At 37.9% G+C, this 17242-nt stretch overlaps 2 protein-coding genes across 6 annotated transcripts in view; one reads left to right on the forward strand and one right to left on the reverse strand.

The window, feature by feature from the left end:
* Positions 1 to 9943, reverse strand: part of SPAST (spastin) — a 40682-nt gene extending 30739 nt beyond the window's left edge. For 2 of the 4 annotated variants that reach the window (XM_026695458.2, XM_026695456.2), the window contains exons 1-2: positions 8361 to 9943; positions 3730 to 3813 (exon numbers count right to left, since the gene is read on the reverse strand). In XM_026695458.2, the coding sequence (XP_026551243.1) occupies positions 3730 to 3813; positions 8361 to 8748 (472 nt within the window). In that variant the 5' untranslated portion in view covers positions 8749 to 9943. Of the gene's footprint in view, positions 1 to 3729; positions 3817 to 8360 lie in introns of all 4 variants that reach the window. The other 2 variants (XM_026695457.2, XM_026695455.2) reach the window with 1 other exon arrangement.
* A 3607-nt stretch (positions 9944 to 13550) lies between these two features.
* DPY30 (dpy-30 histone methyltransferase complex regulatory subunit) lies at positions 13551 to 16810 on the forward strand. Of its 2 annotated transcripts, none has more exons than XM_026695454.2 (5): positions 13551 to 13781; positions 14246 to 14312; positions 14419 to 14466; positions 15369 to 15511; positions 16590 to 16810. In XM_026695454.2, exons 2-5 carry the CDS (start codon positions 14277 to 14279, stop codon positions 16660 to 16662), a joined length of 300 nt encoding a protein of 99 aa, XP_026551239.1. In that variant the 5' UTR covers positions 13551 to 13781; positions 14246 to 14276; the 3' UTR covers positions 16663 to 16810. The 2 variants fall into 2 exon arrangements, with proteins under 2 accessions (XP_026551239.1, XP_087792543.1); XM_087936417.1 differs by having other exon boundaries at positions 13658 to 13781; positions 14255 to 14312.
* Positions 16811 to 17242: the final 432 nt, after the last annotated feature.

Consider the following 17242-nt stretch of genomic DNA (forward strand, 5'->3'; position numbering starts at 1 on the left):
GTATCTAAGCAGATTATCTAATAATAGGCTGAAATCATTTAAAGTTTTTTTAAACAGTAAAAAGTAAAACAAAAACAATAGAATGCAGTGCAAATCAATCAGTTATGCAGGATGACTATCAAATGTAACATATACTACTGTAGGATAATATAAGTAATAAAAAATAAAACTGAACACAAACTAGAAATTCCAATATTAAAAAGGAAGGTTTTGCTAGGCAACAAAGCATAGGAACCAGACATAACCCCTTGGGAAGTGCTTCTACCACTCCACAACAGAAGTCTCTGCCTTATTTCATCTATGAGAGTTAACACAGAACAACGATTGATCAGTCTAAAAGCAATATGAGTGAGAAAATTCTTTTCTCAAATTTTTCAGAGGTTTAAGGATCAAGCCTCAAGAATCTGAATTGGATCTAGAAGCAATACAACAGCCAGTGCAGTGGATGAAGCACTGATATTTATGGTATTTATTTACTTATAGAACTTATACAGTCGACTATCTCATTTACTGTGATGATTCCAGGTGATTCACAACAATCCCCAGAAAGTCAAAAAAACCCAAACACAACAGCCTCCTAGCTCAAATCTCATCCTAGCTCAAAGTTTGGGAGAAGAGCCAAATCTTCATAGCTCTCCAAGTGGCTAAAAAGATAGACATCCCTTGGATCTCAAGAGGGAGGCTGAGCTGGGGCATCCACCAAGAATGCTTACCTCATTCAAGGTCCCATCATGCGGCAACTTTTAAGGGGGTGAACCTGGAATGCCCCCATCCTGCCTTAGTAGAACAAGGAGATATCTCTGGGAGAAGTAGTCGCATAAGGAACCTGGCTCTCTGCCAGCACTTTGAATTGTATCCAGATAGCAACTAGGACCCAGTGCATCTCATGCAGCAGGATTATTAAGCAGATAAACTGCAGGACACACCAAACTGCAATGCCATTGCACTCTGAAACAGTTGCAGCTTCCAGATGGTCTTCAAAGACAGCCTTGTTTAGATTGCATAGCAGAAATCCAAAAGGAGGTAACTAAGGCATAAGTGACTGTGAGCAAGGCCTCTTGGTCCAGAATTTTTTTTTTACTATTTATCAAATTTTAAAACCAACCATCTCCCTTCCCAGAGGAACAGTGAAATGAATATTGGGTGCACAATATGAATTTGGGCAAGGGCCGCACTGGACACATTTGCTGTGTTGTTTTAGCAGGAGCCAAGAGTTGAAGATCATCTTCAAATTGTGCACCAAATCTGTCTGGGGGAGTATTACTCATTTTAGAATCTGAGATGTCAACTCTCCTTATTCTAAGGGGTCAAAAATCCCCAAGCACTCCATTTTCCTAGGATTGTGTCACAGCTAGTTTGTCTCCATCAAGGCTCTCACAGCCTCCAGGCATTGAACCAGCATCTGAACGGCATAACTTGTCCAGTGTTGGCTAATGGAGGTGGCTAATAGAGTAGATAACACCCCATCTCCTTCCTGTATGTACTTTGCTCTCTTTCTTCAGCCTGGTTAGTTTTATTTTAATTGGATTTTAAATTTATGAACCTTATTGTTTTAATCATTTACAGTGTGTTTTAATTAAATGTCTGTAAGCCCCCTTGTATGGGTGACATACAAGTTTAATTAATACAATGCAATTGGGCATCATCAACATGATGGTAATACCAAAGCTCCTGCTGGCAGATGACCTCTCGCAGTGCCTTTATATAGATGTTAAATAGGAGAGAGATCCAAGTCCTGAGGCTCTCCCATATAACATGGCACTATGGCTGGTCCTCTTCACCCTGCAAACACTACCTGGTCGTGGCAAAAGGAGAACCACTACAAAACAAATCATCCACTAGTGTCACCAATACTGTCTCGGTACAATAGGCCAGCCTGATTCCTGACTGAAAAGTTATAACCAATTCCAGTTATCAACTCTGCAATTTTAGTTTGGAACAAGTTTCTTGTTTTCAAAATTATAAGCATCATAGGAATCCAGTTTTGCCAAATGTATTGGAATTTTTATGATTATACACATTACGGCAATAACCAGGATGTCTTCTAATGGTAGTTGGCCCTGCCAAACATTACAGTAATCCTCAGTTAATGACCCCTCATTCAGCAACCATTTGAAGTTAGATCAGTGCTAAACAAGTGCTACTTACATCCTACCCTTGAAATTCCATCTGTCCCTGCACACCCATGGACCAGGTGCTTGGGAACCAGGTGTTACTTAAAACAACTGCAATGTCTGACAGTCACTTGATCACTATTTGCAACCTTCTTTGCTGGCTTCTCACAAGCAAAATCAATGGAGAAGCTGGCAGGGAAGGTTGCATGTGCTCCCGCTCCTTTTTCTCCTGAGGAGCTTGGCTAGGAAACTCATACCGCATAGAATGCAACAAACACACACACCCCTGCACTCTGTAGTGTGCACGTATCAGCCCAGTTGCACTTGTACCAGGCTACAGTATCCTTATACTCACGCCACAACAGCTACTAGGGCATTCTCTTACATTCTGGAAACCCACCTACCCAGTGGACTTATAAAATAGCAGCTACCTACCCCCAACTGGTTGTACTCCTCATCCACCCATAAGCAATATGGGATGTGAGATTTCCTACCATCTTCCTCATTGACTTTGCCTGTTGGAAGTTGGCAGGAAGTCACAAGCTGTGGACACATGAGGTCCTCACTTAACAATCTGTGATCCTTGCTTAATGACAGCAACCAAGATTGCTGGAATTGCCAAGTGATGCAGTCACAGGACATAGTGCTTTACAACCATTATTGCTTAGCAATGGAAATTCTTATTCCAATTGCCATGATTAAGTGAGGATTAGTTATACATAGTACCAAATACAACAACTTCTTAATGGAATTCCTAAAGACTAAAGCTCCTGATAATTAAATCAGTGATGAGAAAGTTAATGATAGCAATCAAATGATGTTGAACTACAATTGTAATAATTTCTAAGCACAGGTTATTATAGTTAGAATTAAAAGGAGTTATAGTCCAACATATGGGGGGTCAAAAGTTCTTCAATCTTGAATGAAATAAAGATCAACATCTCTGAATTTAGTTCAATTCTGATTAAGATTGACATCTCAATAGAGATGTACTAATAATTTAACACATCTAGAATCTGGAATAATTCAAATTTATTGTACAGAGGAATATTAACAAAAATAATAAAGACTATCATTTAGTAACTCTTGAACGCTTACTTTAATAACAGTTTACTCTGTAATCACTGAAAAGAGAAAGTTTATTTCCAACACTGAAGAAAACTTTACATGCTAATTTTGCCTTCAAGTGCAGGTCTAACCTTACTTTTCATCAACTTGAAATCTTCATATTTATATGTTTGTTGAAGGTCATGCCTTGGTGTGATATGAGAAAAATGTGGACTAGACAGCAGGCCTTCTCAGTGATTCTATATACAGCAGAACCTGGAATAAACTGCTCAAACAGCATAACTAGGCACCTCTCCTGTAACATTTAAACATCTTTTTTGTATCTAAACTGTGCTAAGGGACCAGTATGCCACTTTATTAAAAGGGGTGCATTTTATTTGAATGTAACTGAGATCACTAGAATGCTTATTTATTATAATTGGGTAGTACATTATTTTGGGGGGGATTTTATAAATTTCAGTATTTTTTTCTTCCAAACTGTCTATTGAGAATTTTCAAACCATGTTGACAGCTTTTCTCCTTTATATAACACTAAAAATGAACTTACCTTGACCAATAACTAATATAGCTATTCCTTTCTCGAGTTCTTCGATTCCCTTTCTATACCATTCAACAGCCTGTTCCTTTTGTCCTGCTGAAAAAAGTGAGTTCTATTATTTTATTGTGAAAGCATACCAGACACTATACAAAGCATAAGTATCTGTACCACAATAACCAAAATTTGAAAGAAAATATAAACACAACTATTCCAACTAGTCTTAGACAAACATTGAGAAATTTAAGTAACTTTCTCTTATTAAAACAAAGATATGCAGGAAAAAAATACTTTAGAGTAAATGTGATCCTTCTGTAGTTTGCTGATAAAAGGTAAATGCTAATTTTGCAAACAAGATCTGTTCAATTCACAGCATTTTAGTAGACAATTACATCTAAGGTAAATTGTCCTGTCCCAAATCTCACTATAGGCATAAGTCTGAAGTCCATCTATATAAACTCCAGAAAGCTTGGATAATGACGAATAGAGATTTGACAAAACCATGTGAAATCCAGAAAGGAATATTATTTATTCTAGTATTGGAACTGTTAAATAGAGATATTAAACAAGGTAACAGAGCAAAAGGACTACAAATTAAAGTGCACAATTACAAACTATGTGCATTTGCTGATGATTTAGTATTAATTGTGCAAGACCTGCTTGAGAACATTGAATATGTTACAAGGAAGATCAAAATATTTGGAGAAATGGCAGATTTAAAAATGCACAACATTTTAGCAGACAATTACATCTAGGGTAAAGTGTTCTGTACCTTATTATAGGTATGGATTTAACTGAGACATGTTAAATTTATTATTTTAAAAACAAGTAAATAATAGTGGCATAATGACTACATCAGACTAGAATTACATCAGAATCAGTGAAAGGCAATGTAATCTAAATACACTAAAGTCACTAAAATGTCATGAGTTAAGTTTACCTTAAAGGATATTTTTATGTGGGAAAATATTATGCCATTAGTTTTTTCAATTCTTGAGAAAATAGATGAACATTAATCTAATAAACATAGCCCTCCTATTTTTTATGAAGCAATACCGTTTTTATATTTCTCCCTCTCACAAATTAAGCCAAGACACCACTGTTACATTAATTCACAATACTCTCACCTGGTATGTAAGACATGCTTAGGCTATAATAGCAGTTTAGAGTAGTGTACTATAATAATCTTCCAGAAAAACAAGATGTGAGTGGAATTGAATCTGTAGATAATTATACTTCCTGAATCTTTTCCCCTATATTTGCCAGTATTGGTTAATCAATGGAGCGGGGGAGAGGGAACAACTCAACTTGACCCCAACCGTTCTATAAAAGAACACTCAGAAATGACAGCTGCAAGCCACAAGCATTGTTGTACAATAATTAAAGTAATATTTTGAAAAAAAACCTATAAGCTATGGTTAGTAATGCAAATACAATTATCTTATCACTGAAGGGATTATTAACAAATTATGGAGTAAGATAATTTATTTGGAACACAGGTCACAATGTCTTAGTTTTCTATCTGTAGTTATAAAGTCTTCATTAAAACAATTTTTGTATATTTTCTCTCCGATTTCAGAGGCAATTTTATTTCATTATTACTATTACCAATCATAACAAATGTATTGCAGCCACCTGTTCTGGGTGATTTACAGCATATGAAAAATACAATTAATAGTGTTAAAAACGTAACAGCCCAAACAGGTCAATTATAATAGTTAAAAACCCATCAGTGTTTTTATAAACACTCTAGCACTGGATTTGAGAATGGAGGTAGGTCTTAATGGTCATCAAAAGAGTTGACACTATATATCTCTCTACTTGGATCCTATTCCAGAGGACATGGGTTGTGACATAAAAGGCATGCTTCCTCAAGATGACATGTAATTGAGGGAACTAGACTGTATATCCCCTCTGGCTGAATATACCAAGTAGGCAGAAAATACCAGAGATAGGCAGTACCATATAATTTATGTATGTTATGAAAGTTTTTAATATGTTAATGAAATCAATAATTCAGAACTTTTTCCACACATGCCTAAAATAGAAGTATGAAGACATTTTATACTTTACAAAATATTCAATTTGATTATTTGGGAACCAAATGACATATTGTTCTCACTAGATTTGTTGCTAAATATAGGTGAATATGGATGAACAGTCATTTCAATAGTGGGATATATATGCATTAGGCAGTATTTTTAATCTTAATTTATATATTACTTTTTGTTATTGTTAAATTTATATGTTTTTCTTACTTCTGTTAGCTTGTATATTACAAGAAATATTATATTAAATAAAACACAGTTGTGTTTTCATTGCTAGCATTCAGAAGCCACTGTATAGCTAGCACCTTGTCCTAAAACATGAGGAATATGTGCAGAGCTCTCAGATGTATTTTTCTTTTTCTTGACTTTAGTTCAAGAATTAAAGGGCAACCAGAGCTATTAGAATAAGAGAAATCAAATCTGATGGGTTAGAAGTATCCTAACACCAAATTTACACTTGTGTCTGTAATTATCTTTAATCTCTTTATAAGTAGCATTTATGAGTGAGACACATGCTTAGTAAAAAAATCAAACATCATTGCAAGAGTAAACCACAGTTTCTCCACACAGAAATATAGATCCAAGTATGCTAGTGATTATATCCTAACCCAAAGTTAATCATGGTTTACTCAATTTACCATAAACTAACCACAGTGGTTAAATATGAACAAAGTTAAAATATGTATTGTAGGCCTGTATGTCATGCAACCACAGCCAAAGAGACAGGGAAAATCATTACTGCTGTTAATATTTAATAAAAAATATTTCACCCTATGGTACTATGTAGAATTAACTGAAGTAAATCTTCTGCTGCATACATACTATTGTTGCAGAATAGAAAGAGGACAGCAGAGCAGAAATTTGCATCAACTTCTAAAAGCAAGTTTTAATTTTTTTAACAGATATAAAACTAAAAAATTAAGTAAAACAATTACTGTCATTAATAGAACATTTCTACATTTACTAGCACAAGTATGTATGCTGGTTAAATATCTGGCATTTTCAGTTTTTAAAATCTTAGGTAACAATGATATGGCAGATTTTTGTTTGAAAAATTCTTGGCTTTCAAGTATATTACAACTGGACAATAATTAACTAATGGTCTAATTCAGTGTAAGGTAGCTGTATATATTTTCCAACAAATATAACTTGCACTGTCTCACTTTCAAAAAAGTAGGCACAACAAGTGTTAATTAACCATTATTCCTTCCATTTTGTGTGTTATGAACTGCCTTGAATATATTTTACAGAAGGCAAAGATGAATAGATCTAATCAAGATAGTGGTGCTGATCAAAATTAACACATCTAGTTTCTTCTATTTCAATAAGATTTCTAGCAACATATCTCACAAAATCTACACATCTGCAAAGTATAGATATTTAAGCACTTCTATCAATGGGTTTAGCTCTGCCTCAAAACTTTACAGTCAGCAAGCTATTAATTATTGACAGTTTGCAACTGACAAGACACAACTTGTACCATCCACACTCCTCCTAATATTAACATACTCCTGCTTAAATTACTGCTAAACAGCAAGCCAACCCTAAGGAAAATGCCATTTTGGATCATTTGCCTCCAGAAGTCACCATTCAACAGGATTTATTGTTCTCTTCCATAATAACCATAGAGCCAGTTTGGTTTAGCGATTAAGGCATCAGGCTATAATTAGGCAGTAGTAGTCCCACTTTAGGTATGAAACTATTGTAGGTGGGTGACCTTGGGCCAGCCTCTCTGTCAGGGCTAGGTGAGGAGAAAAACGGCAAATCACGTCCAAAACTGTTTGCCAAGAAAACTGCAGAGATTTATCCAGGCAGTTAGTTGCCAGGAATTCAAAATCAATTGAAAGGCAGCCCTATCTTAAAAAAACAAAAAACGTGGTAGCCAGAGAAATAATATAACACCATAAACATGTAAGCTGTAGAGTCACTACAGAAGAGATTGCATGAATAAAACGCAACCTGAACCTAGAGAACAAAGAGACTTAATCCAATACTGTAGCACAAAGTCTCTTTCAGACTCACAACAAAGCCTCCCCTTAGACGGGCTCCACCCACAAGCCCTTCCTATCAACATCTTTCATGCAGAGGAACCCTTTTACTGCTGCTGTGGTTGTAAACGTGGGTCTTCTCTGCCTCGGCAATCTCGTCCCTTCCCGTTATACACCTGTAAACAAGAGCATCTCTACCCCCACCTATCCACCCCAGTTTAAGGCTGTTTGTTAAAGCGTTGACCATCGCTGCTGGCACTCAAAATCCCGATGCGAGCTCCATCCTCCTCAGCCCCCTTCGCCTCGCTCTCTTAAGGGGCGAGTCGCTCCCGCAAGCGAAGCAGCTCTTAAGGCACAGCCATGTTAGGCGACAAGCAGGTGTTCGGCCCTAATATAGCGGCAATGCCGGCTGTCGCTTCGCCGCGAGCCTGAGGGGAAAACGGAGGCTATGACGAAGCAGAAAACGGAGCCTGCTTCGAGACGAAAGGAAGGCGAAAAAGGAAAGCTTTCCCGAACAGCCGGCGAACCTCGCCGCCTTCCCGCGGTCTCCTCGGGCAAGCTAGCCCGTCCGTCGGCCCTGTCCGCTCTCCTCCCCGACTTAGCTTACCCGCCTCGTCTTCGTCGATGCGCAGAGCCGTGGAGATGCACTCGAAGGCGCGCTTGTGACAGGTTCGTACCGACTCGGGCGCATCGCCTGCCCGGCTGGTGCCCTTGGCGGCGGCCATCAACGCCCCGCCGCGGGAGAGGCGCTCGCACAGCCAGGCGAAGAGCAGCCCGAGCTGGAAGGCGAGAAAACGAAGCAGCGCGAAGACGGCGAAAAGCGGGTACGAGAAATAGTAGAGATTCCGCTTGTGAGGAGAAGCCACCGCCGCCTGTTGGCGGTGTGGGGCGGAAGCCGGACCGGCCGCGGATGCAGGGGAGGCTCCGGCGGCCCGAGTCGGGGAGCTGGAGGCGCTTAAGCCCTTTTTCTTCCCTCTCCCTCCTGGAGAATTCATTCATCACCACCGTAGCCATAACCCGCTGCCAGGGACTGACAACAACCACCTGCGAGGGCCTGCCATAGCGGAGGCTACGCCCCTTTTTTTGCTCAACCCCGCTATCTCTCACACGCGCGGACGCAAAAGTCTACGTAGCGAGCCTTTCTGAATAAGAAACCCCGTAAGCTCCTTTCGGAGGTCTATTGTTAGTTATCTAGGGCGATCGACGCCGGAGCCCAATGCTTCTTTTCACAGGAATATCGGAAGTTTCGGTTCCGCTCCACGTTAGGAAGTTCGCCCTTTGTGTGAGAGCGATGCAATCTGGGTAATGTCGTTAAAGAACGCTTGCCTAATAGGAGTCAGAATGTTTTTCCTCGTGGTGTCTTGTCAGATGTCATCAGATGATCCTAGAAATGTGGTTGCTTTATAAGCCCCTTTTACGTTTTCAAAATCAGCAAGAGTTGCCTCTCGCTTGCTGTAAACTAAGGCATATAATATACGTTGCACCGAACTCCATGGCCTGATTTGCACATCCCAATAAATACTAAATGTGGTTGCTTTCGGCTTAATATTGAAAGATGAAGGATTGGGATTGTATTTATTATTTATTTGTCAATCACTTACAAGATAATAGACATAAGTATAAACATGAGTTTATACAGAAAATAGGTACGAATAAATGGGGACAATAGGTCAGGGATGGTAGGCACGATGGTGCACTTACAGACCTCTTAGGAATGGGGTGAGGTCAATAGTGGTTAGTTTTGAGGTTAGAGTGGGGGTTAGAGGATGTAACAAGAGTCAGGTAGTGCATTCCAGGCATTTTAGTGTTATTATGTGAGCTATGCCATTATGGTTTGGTCAGTGTATCATTGTTTTAAAAAAGCATTTGTAAATGTAGCAAATATAATTCCTATTTCGCCTTATCCTTAATTTTAGGCTACTTTGCTTTTCTTTTCTTTCACTTTAGGTTAACATATATAGTATTCCAGATGTGGTCTGGATTACGTCAGGTGCTGAGTTTGCCTGAACTTTGCTTACTACCTTTGCAAAATGGCTTTTGCAAGCAAAAAGTATTAAGGGAGAGTGAAGTATTTTCATAGGGTACAGAAACAAATCATACATTACGAATATGCAATGCATATGAAAGCAATCAATAAAATACATTGATTACATGTGACAATAGAATGTAGGAGGTTAGCACTCACCCCTCTCCTAGAAAAATAAAATATCCTAGGAAATATTAAAAAGGCAGAATATTTCCCCTAAAAAGAAAAGTAGAAACTCAGCCCTCCACTTTGCTAATGGACCATTACTCTGGCCTAGGCCAGTCTATTTTACGTAACAAAGATCTCCAGGTACAGCTATAATAGGAATTGCCCAAAGCCCTTTCATTATATCATCCAGCAAGGCTCAACCAAGCCTGGGACTCAGGACAGCCTACAGAGTTGCCCCTGTATGGCCCCATGGGAATCTGAAACCAATCAGAATACATGCTCAAATTCAAATCCCAACAGGGCATAAAACCAAGGGTCTCTCAGCATCTCTTCCCTTTTCACCAAGGAGCTCCAAGGCATATGATCCTGTCCACCATTAAACCATCTTTCCAAACAGCCTCCATGTTTCCAGAGTCTTTTTCCCCACTTGAAACTGAACCCAGAAGGATAATTCTTCCAACAGAACAACAGAAAACATTGATTCTCGATACATTCAACAAATGGTAAATTTATAAGTTGCATTATTTCTTTTTCCAGTTAGGTTTATATTTTCCTTAAAACTTGCAAATGTGTTAAAGGAATACGTTCAGAATATGCTCTCTTGTTTAGTTTATGAATAAGTTAGTTTATAGTTTATGAGTAGGTTATTTTGCAGATTTAAAAAGTGGCATTAGCTGAAACATTTGATTTCAAAAAGGCATGGATGCCATGTTAAAATGCTAATATATTTCCTATTAAAAAGTTAAGCCTAAAATTCTCAGTAGTGCGGAGATAAAATAAGGGTTTAGCCTGTTTAGTACAGACAACCCATATCTCCAGTTTTGTATAGTTATGTTACTGCTATGCTACTTCCAGGTACTATAGAAATAGCTACTGTACAGCAGTTGGTACTGCTACATTTTTCATCACCACTTCTGATTCTTGTCTATTACCACAATATCTGGTAGATTGGCTAGTATCTGCTTGTCCATCTGGATTTGGAAGTCCCACAGGATTTTAGCCCTGTTATTCTCCATGACCTTCTGTAGAAACTCCCATCTGGACTTGGAAGGCTCTAGTCCAGGGTTGTCAAACTCAAGGCCTGGGGACCGATCTGGCCCACGGGGCTACCCTGGAAACAACAAAAGACCAGCCCACAGTGCCTCTGCCAATGAAAATGGAGCTTGGAGGGCTGCCTGTGGCCCTCCTGAGTTCTGTTTTCGCTGGCAGGGGGTTACAGAAAGCTTAGGAGCCCGTTTTTGTTGGCAGAGTGCTCAGACCAGCACAGGCACCAGTGACATGAGTGACATTGAACTGGCCATGCCCCCCCCCCCCGGCCATGCCTCCCCCCCACAGGGCAAACACAAACCTGATGCGGCCCTCAATGAGATTGAGTTTGACACCCTGGTCTCATCCATACATTGTGCAGATGTTCCTGAATACAGTGCTACTTGTTTATGCTGTTCAGTGTATGCTGCTCCTGCCTGCATCTTATACTCTGCCGCTATGTATTTGAACTGTCTCTGAAGCTACTCTATATATGCTGCAGCAGTGACAAATGTAGCAGCACCGAATAACAGCAACATCAGGAATAAGGTGCATGAGAAATTGGACAAGTACTGGGACCCGAAGGACGTGGAAAGTAAAGGCCAAAGTGGTCCCAGTGGTGGTAGGAGCACTCAAGCTGTAATTCCTGGGCTGGAAGATTACCTCCAATAGCAGAGTTCTCTATCCAGAAGAGTGCAGTGCTAGGAACACATATCACTCATGGGGTAAAAAGGCAAATTTACATCATGTATCACAAGTATGAAGGTGAAGGTTCATCTGTTGTTTCTTACTATAAAACCATGCTGCCACAAGATGCAGTCAGATTCAACATCTTGTAGTTCCTGTTTTTCTTAAATCTATCAACACATCTTAAACACCTGTAGTGATAGAAACACCTTCAATAGGGCAATTATTCTCAAACTGCTTTTAAATATGGCACACTTTACTTTTGACTAAACTTCATTCTGATGCACAAAATTATATTTTTATCACCTCCCTCTTAAAACTTGTTGCAAATCCAATTTTCTGTAAACCATTGAACTTAATAAAACTTTTAAATATACATGGCTAGAATGAGAAAGAGAAAAGATGGCAATCTGTCACACAGACCCCTTGAGCTTTCTACACTATAGGATTATATTTTCACTACTGCATCCCAGTATTTTCCTCCCTTGATTCAGTTAGTACTACTAATGAACAATGCCTGGTTCACATAAGCCAAGAGGAGTATGGAGGTAACCTTGAAGAAGAAATGCAAGAACATTAAACAATTAACAATTCAGAAGGGTGAGAAATAAACTGAAGATAATCCTGCCTTGATTCTGTTTGGAATAAAGAAAGCAGAGAGATACTCTTGCAGGATTTCAAGACTGATATTATGTCCTATAAAAATAAAGTACTCCTTGTGTTATGTATTCCTGGACCTGGCCTATCTTGAAAGGCTGAAAAGGAATAAGCTTGCTACAATGAATAAATCTCATTTGGCCAAGTCTATCCAATGCACTAAACTAAAATCAAATAAAATAGATTCCAGCTTAGTGTATTGTATTTTACCAAGCATAAGCTGCAGGCACAAGCTTCTTAGGATTTTCTGCAATTCATAGGAGGTTGCATCAAAGAACTACAATAAATCCTCATTCCTTCCAACTTTGATATCATGTCCCCAATTATATGTTGTAATTAATCTCATTCCAAGAAGCATAAAGTGATGGTGGCTTAATAGTAAAAAGTGTTTATCAAATCTTGCAACATATTAGTGCTCTCATATATTCTGAATTGTGCAATAAATCAGGGAAGGAGTAGAAAACTGTACTCTTTCTTTCCAAGGGATTTCATACAATGATCAATCCTACTCCACCCACCCAAAGAAGCTGGAAACTTGCTTTCTGCTCTCCTTACCAGAAATACAGTACTCTTCTCTCAACTATGAATTATCCTTTGAAGACAAAAAGTACCATTCTGGTTCTGCAGCCAGCGGAAAAGAGCTGATGAGTTAAATATTTAATAGTGTGTCCTCCTAGTTGGCACCTCACTGAACAGTGGCATGTGCTAAGTAATAATTTTATGAAGATAGTAGATGTTACTTTACAGTAATTTTGCATTTTAGAATTCATTTGGGATCAAGCTGTTTATAACACATAAATTGCTTCTGTAAACGTCAGAATCTACATAAGGACTCTTCAAATTTTCAATGTGGAGAGCTGGTATGCAACAATCCAACTATCATTATAAGACAGCAAATATACAGAAAACGTCAAGTCGACTGGACTCTAGCTGCCCAGTTCCGATAGCCCCACCTTTTCCCATGTGAGTTTTTCTAAGCAGGGAAAACACTGAACGCTTGTAAGTTAAAGAAGCCTATCGAAAAAACCCGAATCCGTACTTAATTCAGAACCCAATTCTGCTTCGTAGTGAGGTCTTTGAGGTGATAGCTTCTTTTCTGTCGATTGTCAAATTTATAGCAAACGTCTGAAAATAAGGATGCTTTAACCCTGATCAATTATGTGACTAAACACCATTTTAATTTCGAGGATGCACAGCCCGCATTTCACACGGCTCAAACCATCTTCCCAACAGCCTCCACTCGCTCGACGCAGCGCCTGGGGGAGGAGACATTTCATTATTACGCAGGCGCACAAATAAGCCAAAAAAAAAAAAAATCGGTGGCCCGTGAAGTGCGACATCCTTCCTAGTCCATGGCACAACATTGTACGACAACCAATATCTTTTTACGACTGGTAACGGACGGTTGTTTTCCTTGTTGCTCCGCGACGGGCCGTTTCTTGAACCGAATTTAGTTGACGAAGGGTAAGTTACCATAAGAGGAATACAGGCGCTTTGAAGCCTTAGGGCAAGGGTACATCCCGCAGCGACTTCTTTCCTCCATGATTGATTTTAACTGCAAATAAAAACCGGCTTTTTTGTGAGGGCGCCCAGTAAAAGCTGCCATCCGATCTCCGCTTACTTGAAATCAATCGGGCTTCCTTTAGAATTAATAAATATACATCTCATCCGCGGGCTTTCTAATTCTGGGATTAGTTCCTCCTTAGTCTATGGCCCCCGGGTAATTTTGATAACCCCATCGAAGCCGTGAAATCACTTTAAATATCGTATGCTTAAGAAGTTTTGCTTTACTGGCTTAATATAAAAGGTACTTGGAATCTGGGAGAGTAGCACAATGCCCTGTCTCAAAATATCCTTTGAAGTTCAGGATGCTATCCTTGTATGTCTCAATGTATTAACTTGTATAATCAATTATTTTTTTAAAAAAGTTCTCTCAGACTATTTTAACTTCTGTACGTCATGGATACCGAACAGATTATCGAGGGACAGCCACAGGTAAGGCTTAAACCAGCAACTGTAATAATAATTCTTTAACATTCTTATTTTCCAAAAAGACAAATATTCCTTTCTTGTTATTTTATGCTCGTGTATTGCTTTACAGGTTCCAGAAAATCCACATGCGGAATATGGCCTTACGGAAAATGTAGAGGTAATTGAACATGGATTATTTCTAACTGAAATTAATGATACACTGTTCTGGGTGTATAATTTCGGATAAGGTACTGAATGAAGTTGCTGAATGGACCCTCATGTATGTTATGTATTAGAACATTTGATTGAATATTGGGTCAGAGATTATGATACTGTACTGAAAATTAGAGAGGTGTCTATTACGTTTGTGTAAAAAATTTTTTGATGAAAGTAGTTTTTATAATTGCCTTGTAAAAAGCTTTGGTTGGTTGCTTTGTGATGGTGCAAATTAGGTAGAGAGATACTTAATATATTGTTAGAGATGAAAATCTAAACCCCCCCACCCGCCCCATTGCTTGGGGAGTGCTTATGATGCATTTATGATATTTTTGAAATTATGCTAAGCCTATTTTAAGTTCTGCTTGATGCCAGAAAATTGCAGTAGTGAATTTCAGATGTTACAGTTCAAGGAGTTCTAAAGAGTCATATACCTATGGGATTCTGGATTGGCCACCCAAGTCATTGGAATACATTTGCATATTCATATGTATACTTTGGTAGAACAACACTTCAATCACCCCTATAAATTTATTGAATAAAGGCATAAGTATGTTCAGCTTTGTTGCTTGGGGCTCTGTAACATTCAGAAGAATATTACAACTTGAAGGACATATGGGTGCAGATTCAGAAGTTTTAATTGGGTGGTCATGGGAGACTTATGGTTCTCCAAATTTTAGGGCATTAAATTTGTTCCTTAAAACCTCAAAAATGCTAGAGATTAACAACCTTCCACATTTTTGGTCCTACTCATTCTAAATACCACAAGAGGAATTCCTGGAAACTGTAATTTAATTAAGAAATTTGAATTTCAATTAGAGATGGGATAGAAATCTTCACAAAGCATATGTTTATAATTTTAAGCGGATAGTGGAAAATGAGAAAACGGGGGCAGAAAAAACATCAAAGCAGAAAGTGGACCTTCAGTCATTACCTACACGTGCATATCTGGATCAGACAGTTGTCCCTATCTTATTACAAGGCCTTGCAATCCTTGCAAAGGAGAGGTAAGTTTTATATATAAAATTATCCAGATCACTCTCTTGATTTCTTGTTTGTATTTTTTTTTAATTAAGGCATCAGCTGTATTTTTTATATGGCCAGTGTAGTATCTTTTTATCATGTTCTTGCAGCCTGTCATTTTTAAATTTGCTTTCAGATCAGTCTCAATCTTGTCAGGTAATACTTGTTCCTCTTCCATAATGTCTTTTAAACAAGGTCCATTTATAGAGGCAGATACTCTTAAAATTAATTTCTGGATCTTTTACTAAGCGTTGAAGAAAATTCACCCACTACTATAGAACCTGTCAATCCAAGGATTCCTAATAGCTGAAAAGCAGTTAACAAGCTATTTCCAAAGTGATTTTAAAAGAAAGTAAAGGCATCAATTACTGTTTGAACAAGATGGTTATTCCCTCCTTTCTCAGACCTTTAAACCCACTAGAGAACACTATTTTGAAGTCTTCTCATGAAGAGCAACTGTCTTGAGCACTTGTGGGTAATCTCAAGTCCTCTCCTTGTCCAGAGAAGAATTTCAAAGAGCTAGCACAAAGCCCTCAGCTGAAAAAGATATATCTTTTTGACTTTACAGATAATAAAATATTAATACTTAATACAATATTTAAATATTAAATACAAATCAAAGACATCACCAATATTCTTGATAAAACGGTTGAGAAAACTGATGTTAAAAACCATGTGGCCCTCTGCTAGGTCTGGGAATCTCAAGGAATTTTTGATTTGTTAAGATGGCTGCATTGACATGTTTTGACATGATCAAGTGAGAACAAAACCACGAATTATACATTAAATTGAAGTTCTGACTTAAATTAATAAATCAGCAAGGCCTGTAACATCATGATTTATTCCATATACTTTAGTGGCTGGTTGTATCATAAAATGTTTGGCAATCTGGAGTGAAGAAAGTATTTTCTTTTAAACTAAATCATATGTTCTATAGATTCAGTATTTACAATGAACAATTATGAATTTGAATTGCTTTAACTTTCATATTAACTCCATAAGTTAATTGAAGTCAAAAGAACTTTTTATTTTTTAGCTATTATTTTTCTTTTTTCTTTTCAGGCCTATAAACCCTATTGAATTTTTAGCGGCGTATCTGTTAAAGAATAAAGCACAGTTTGAAGACAGGAATTAATTTCATCTGGAGATTGACAATTGATTGCTATGTTCTGTACTAAAAACATGAATCATTGTCTGATACATAAATCCTGCAAAACCAAAAATTCTCATGTACAGACCATTAATTGAATTATTTAATAAAATACCTTATATAAATTATGAAATGTGTATCAAGGTGTCATGATTCTTCACCAGGATATAAATACAAAAAGGCTAGAGTTTACATCACAAACACATTTTGTTATTTGAGACCTCATCTAGTTTAGGTACCCTTGGAAAATTCACAGGTGAGAATAAGTAATACCAAAAGTATATTCTGGCCTATAGTTTATTGAGCATAAGTGCAATGGAACTCAGAGGTTAATTCTAATGCAACATGCAAGGAAAATTCCATAATAAGATATTTATCAGGATATATTACTTTTCTACTCTAAAAGTATGGCTGCTCTGGTATAGTATTTGGTGTGTTTTGCAGAAATAGGGAAGAATAATATATTCATATTCAACTACTGTTTATGCACTGTTGGAAAATTATCACATCTTATTTCTATAAATACATATATTGGTAATCAATTCATTGCTCTTTTTGAAATTTA

The sequence above is a fragment of the Pseudonaja textilis genome, chromosome 1, assembly GCF_049901715.1.
Source record: "Pseudonaja textilis isolate UNSWEBS1 chromosome 1, rPseTex1.2, whole genome shotgun sequence".
Classification (NCBI taxonomy): Eukaryota; Metazoa; Chordata; class Lepidosauria; order Squamata; family Elapidae; genus Pseudonaja; species Pseudonaja textilis.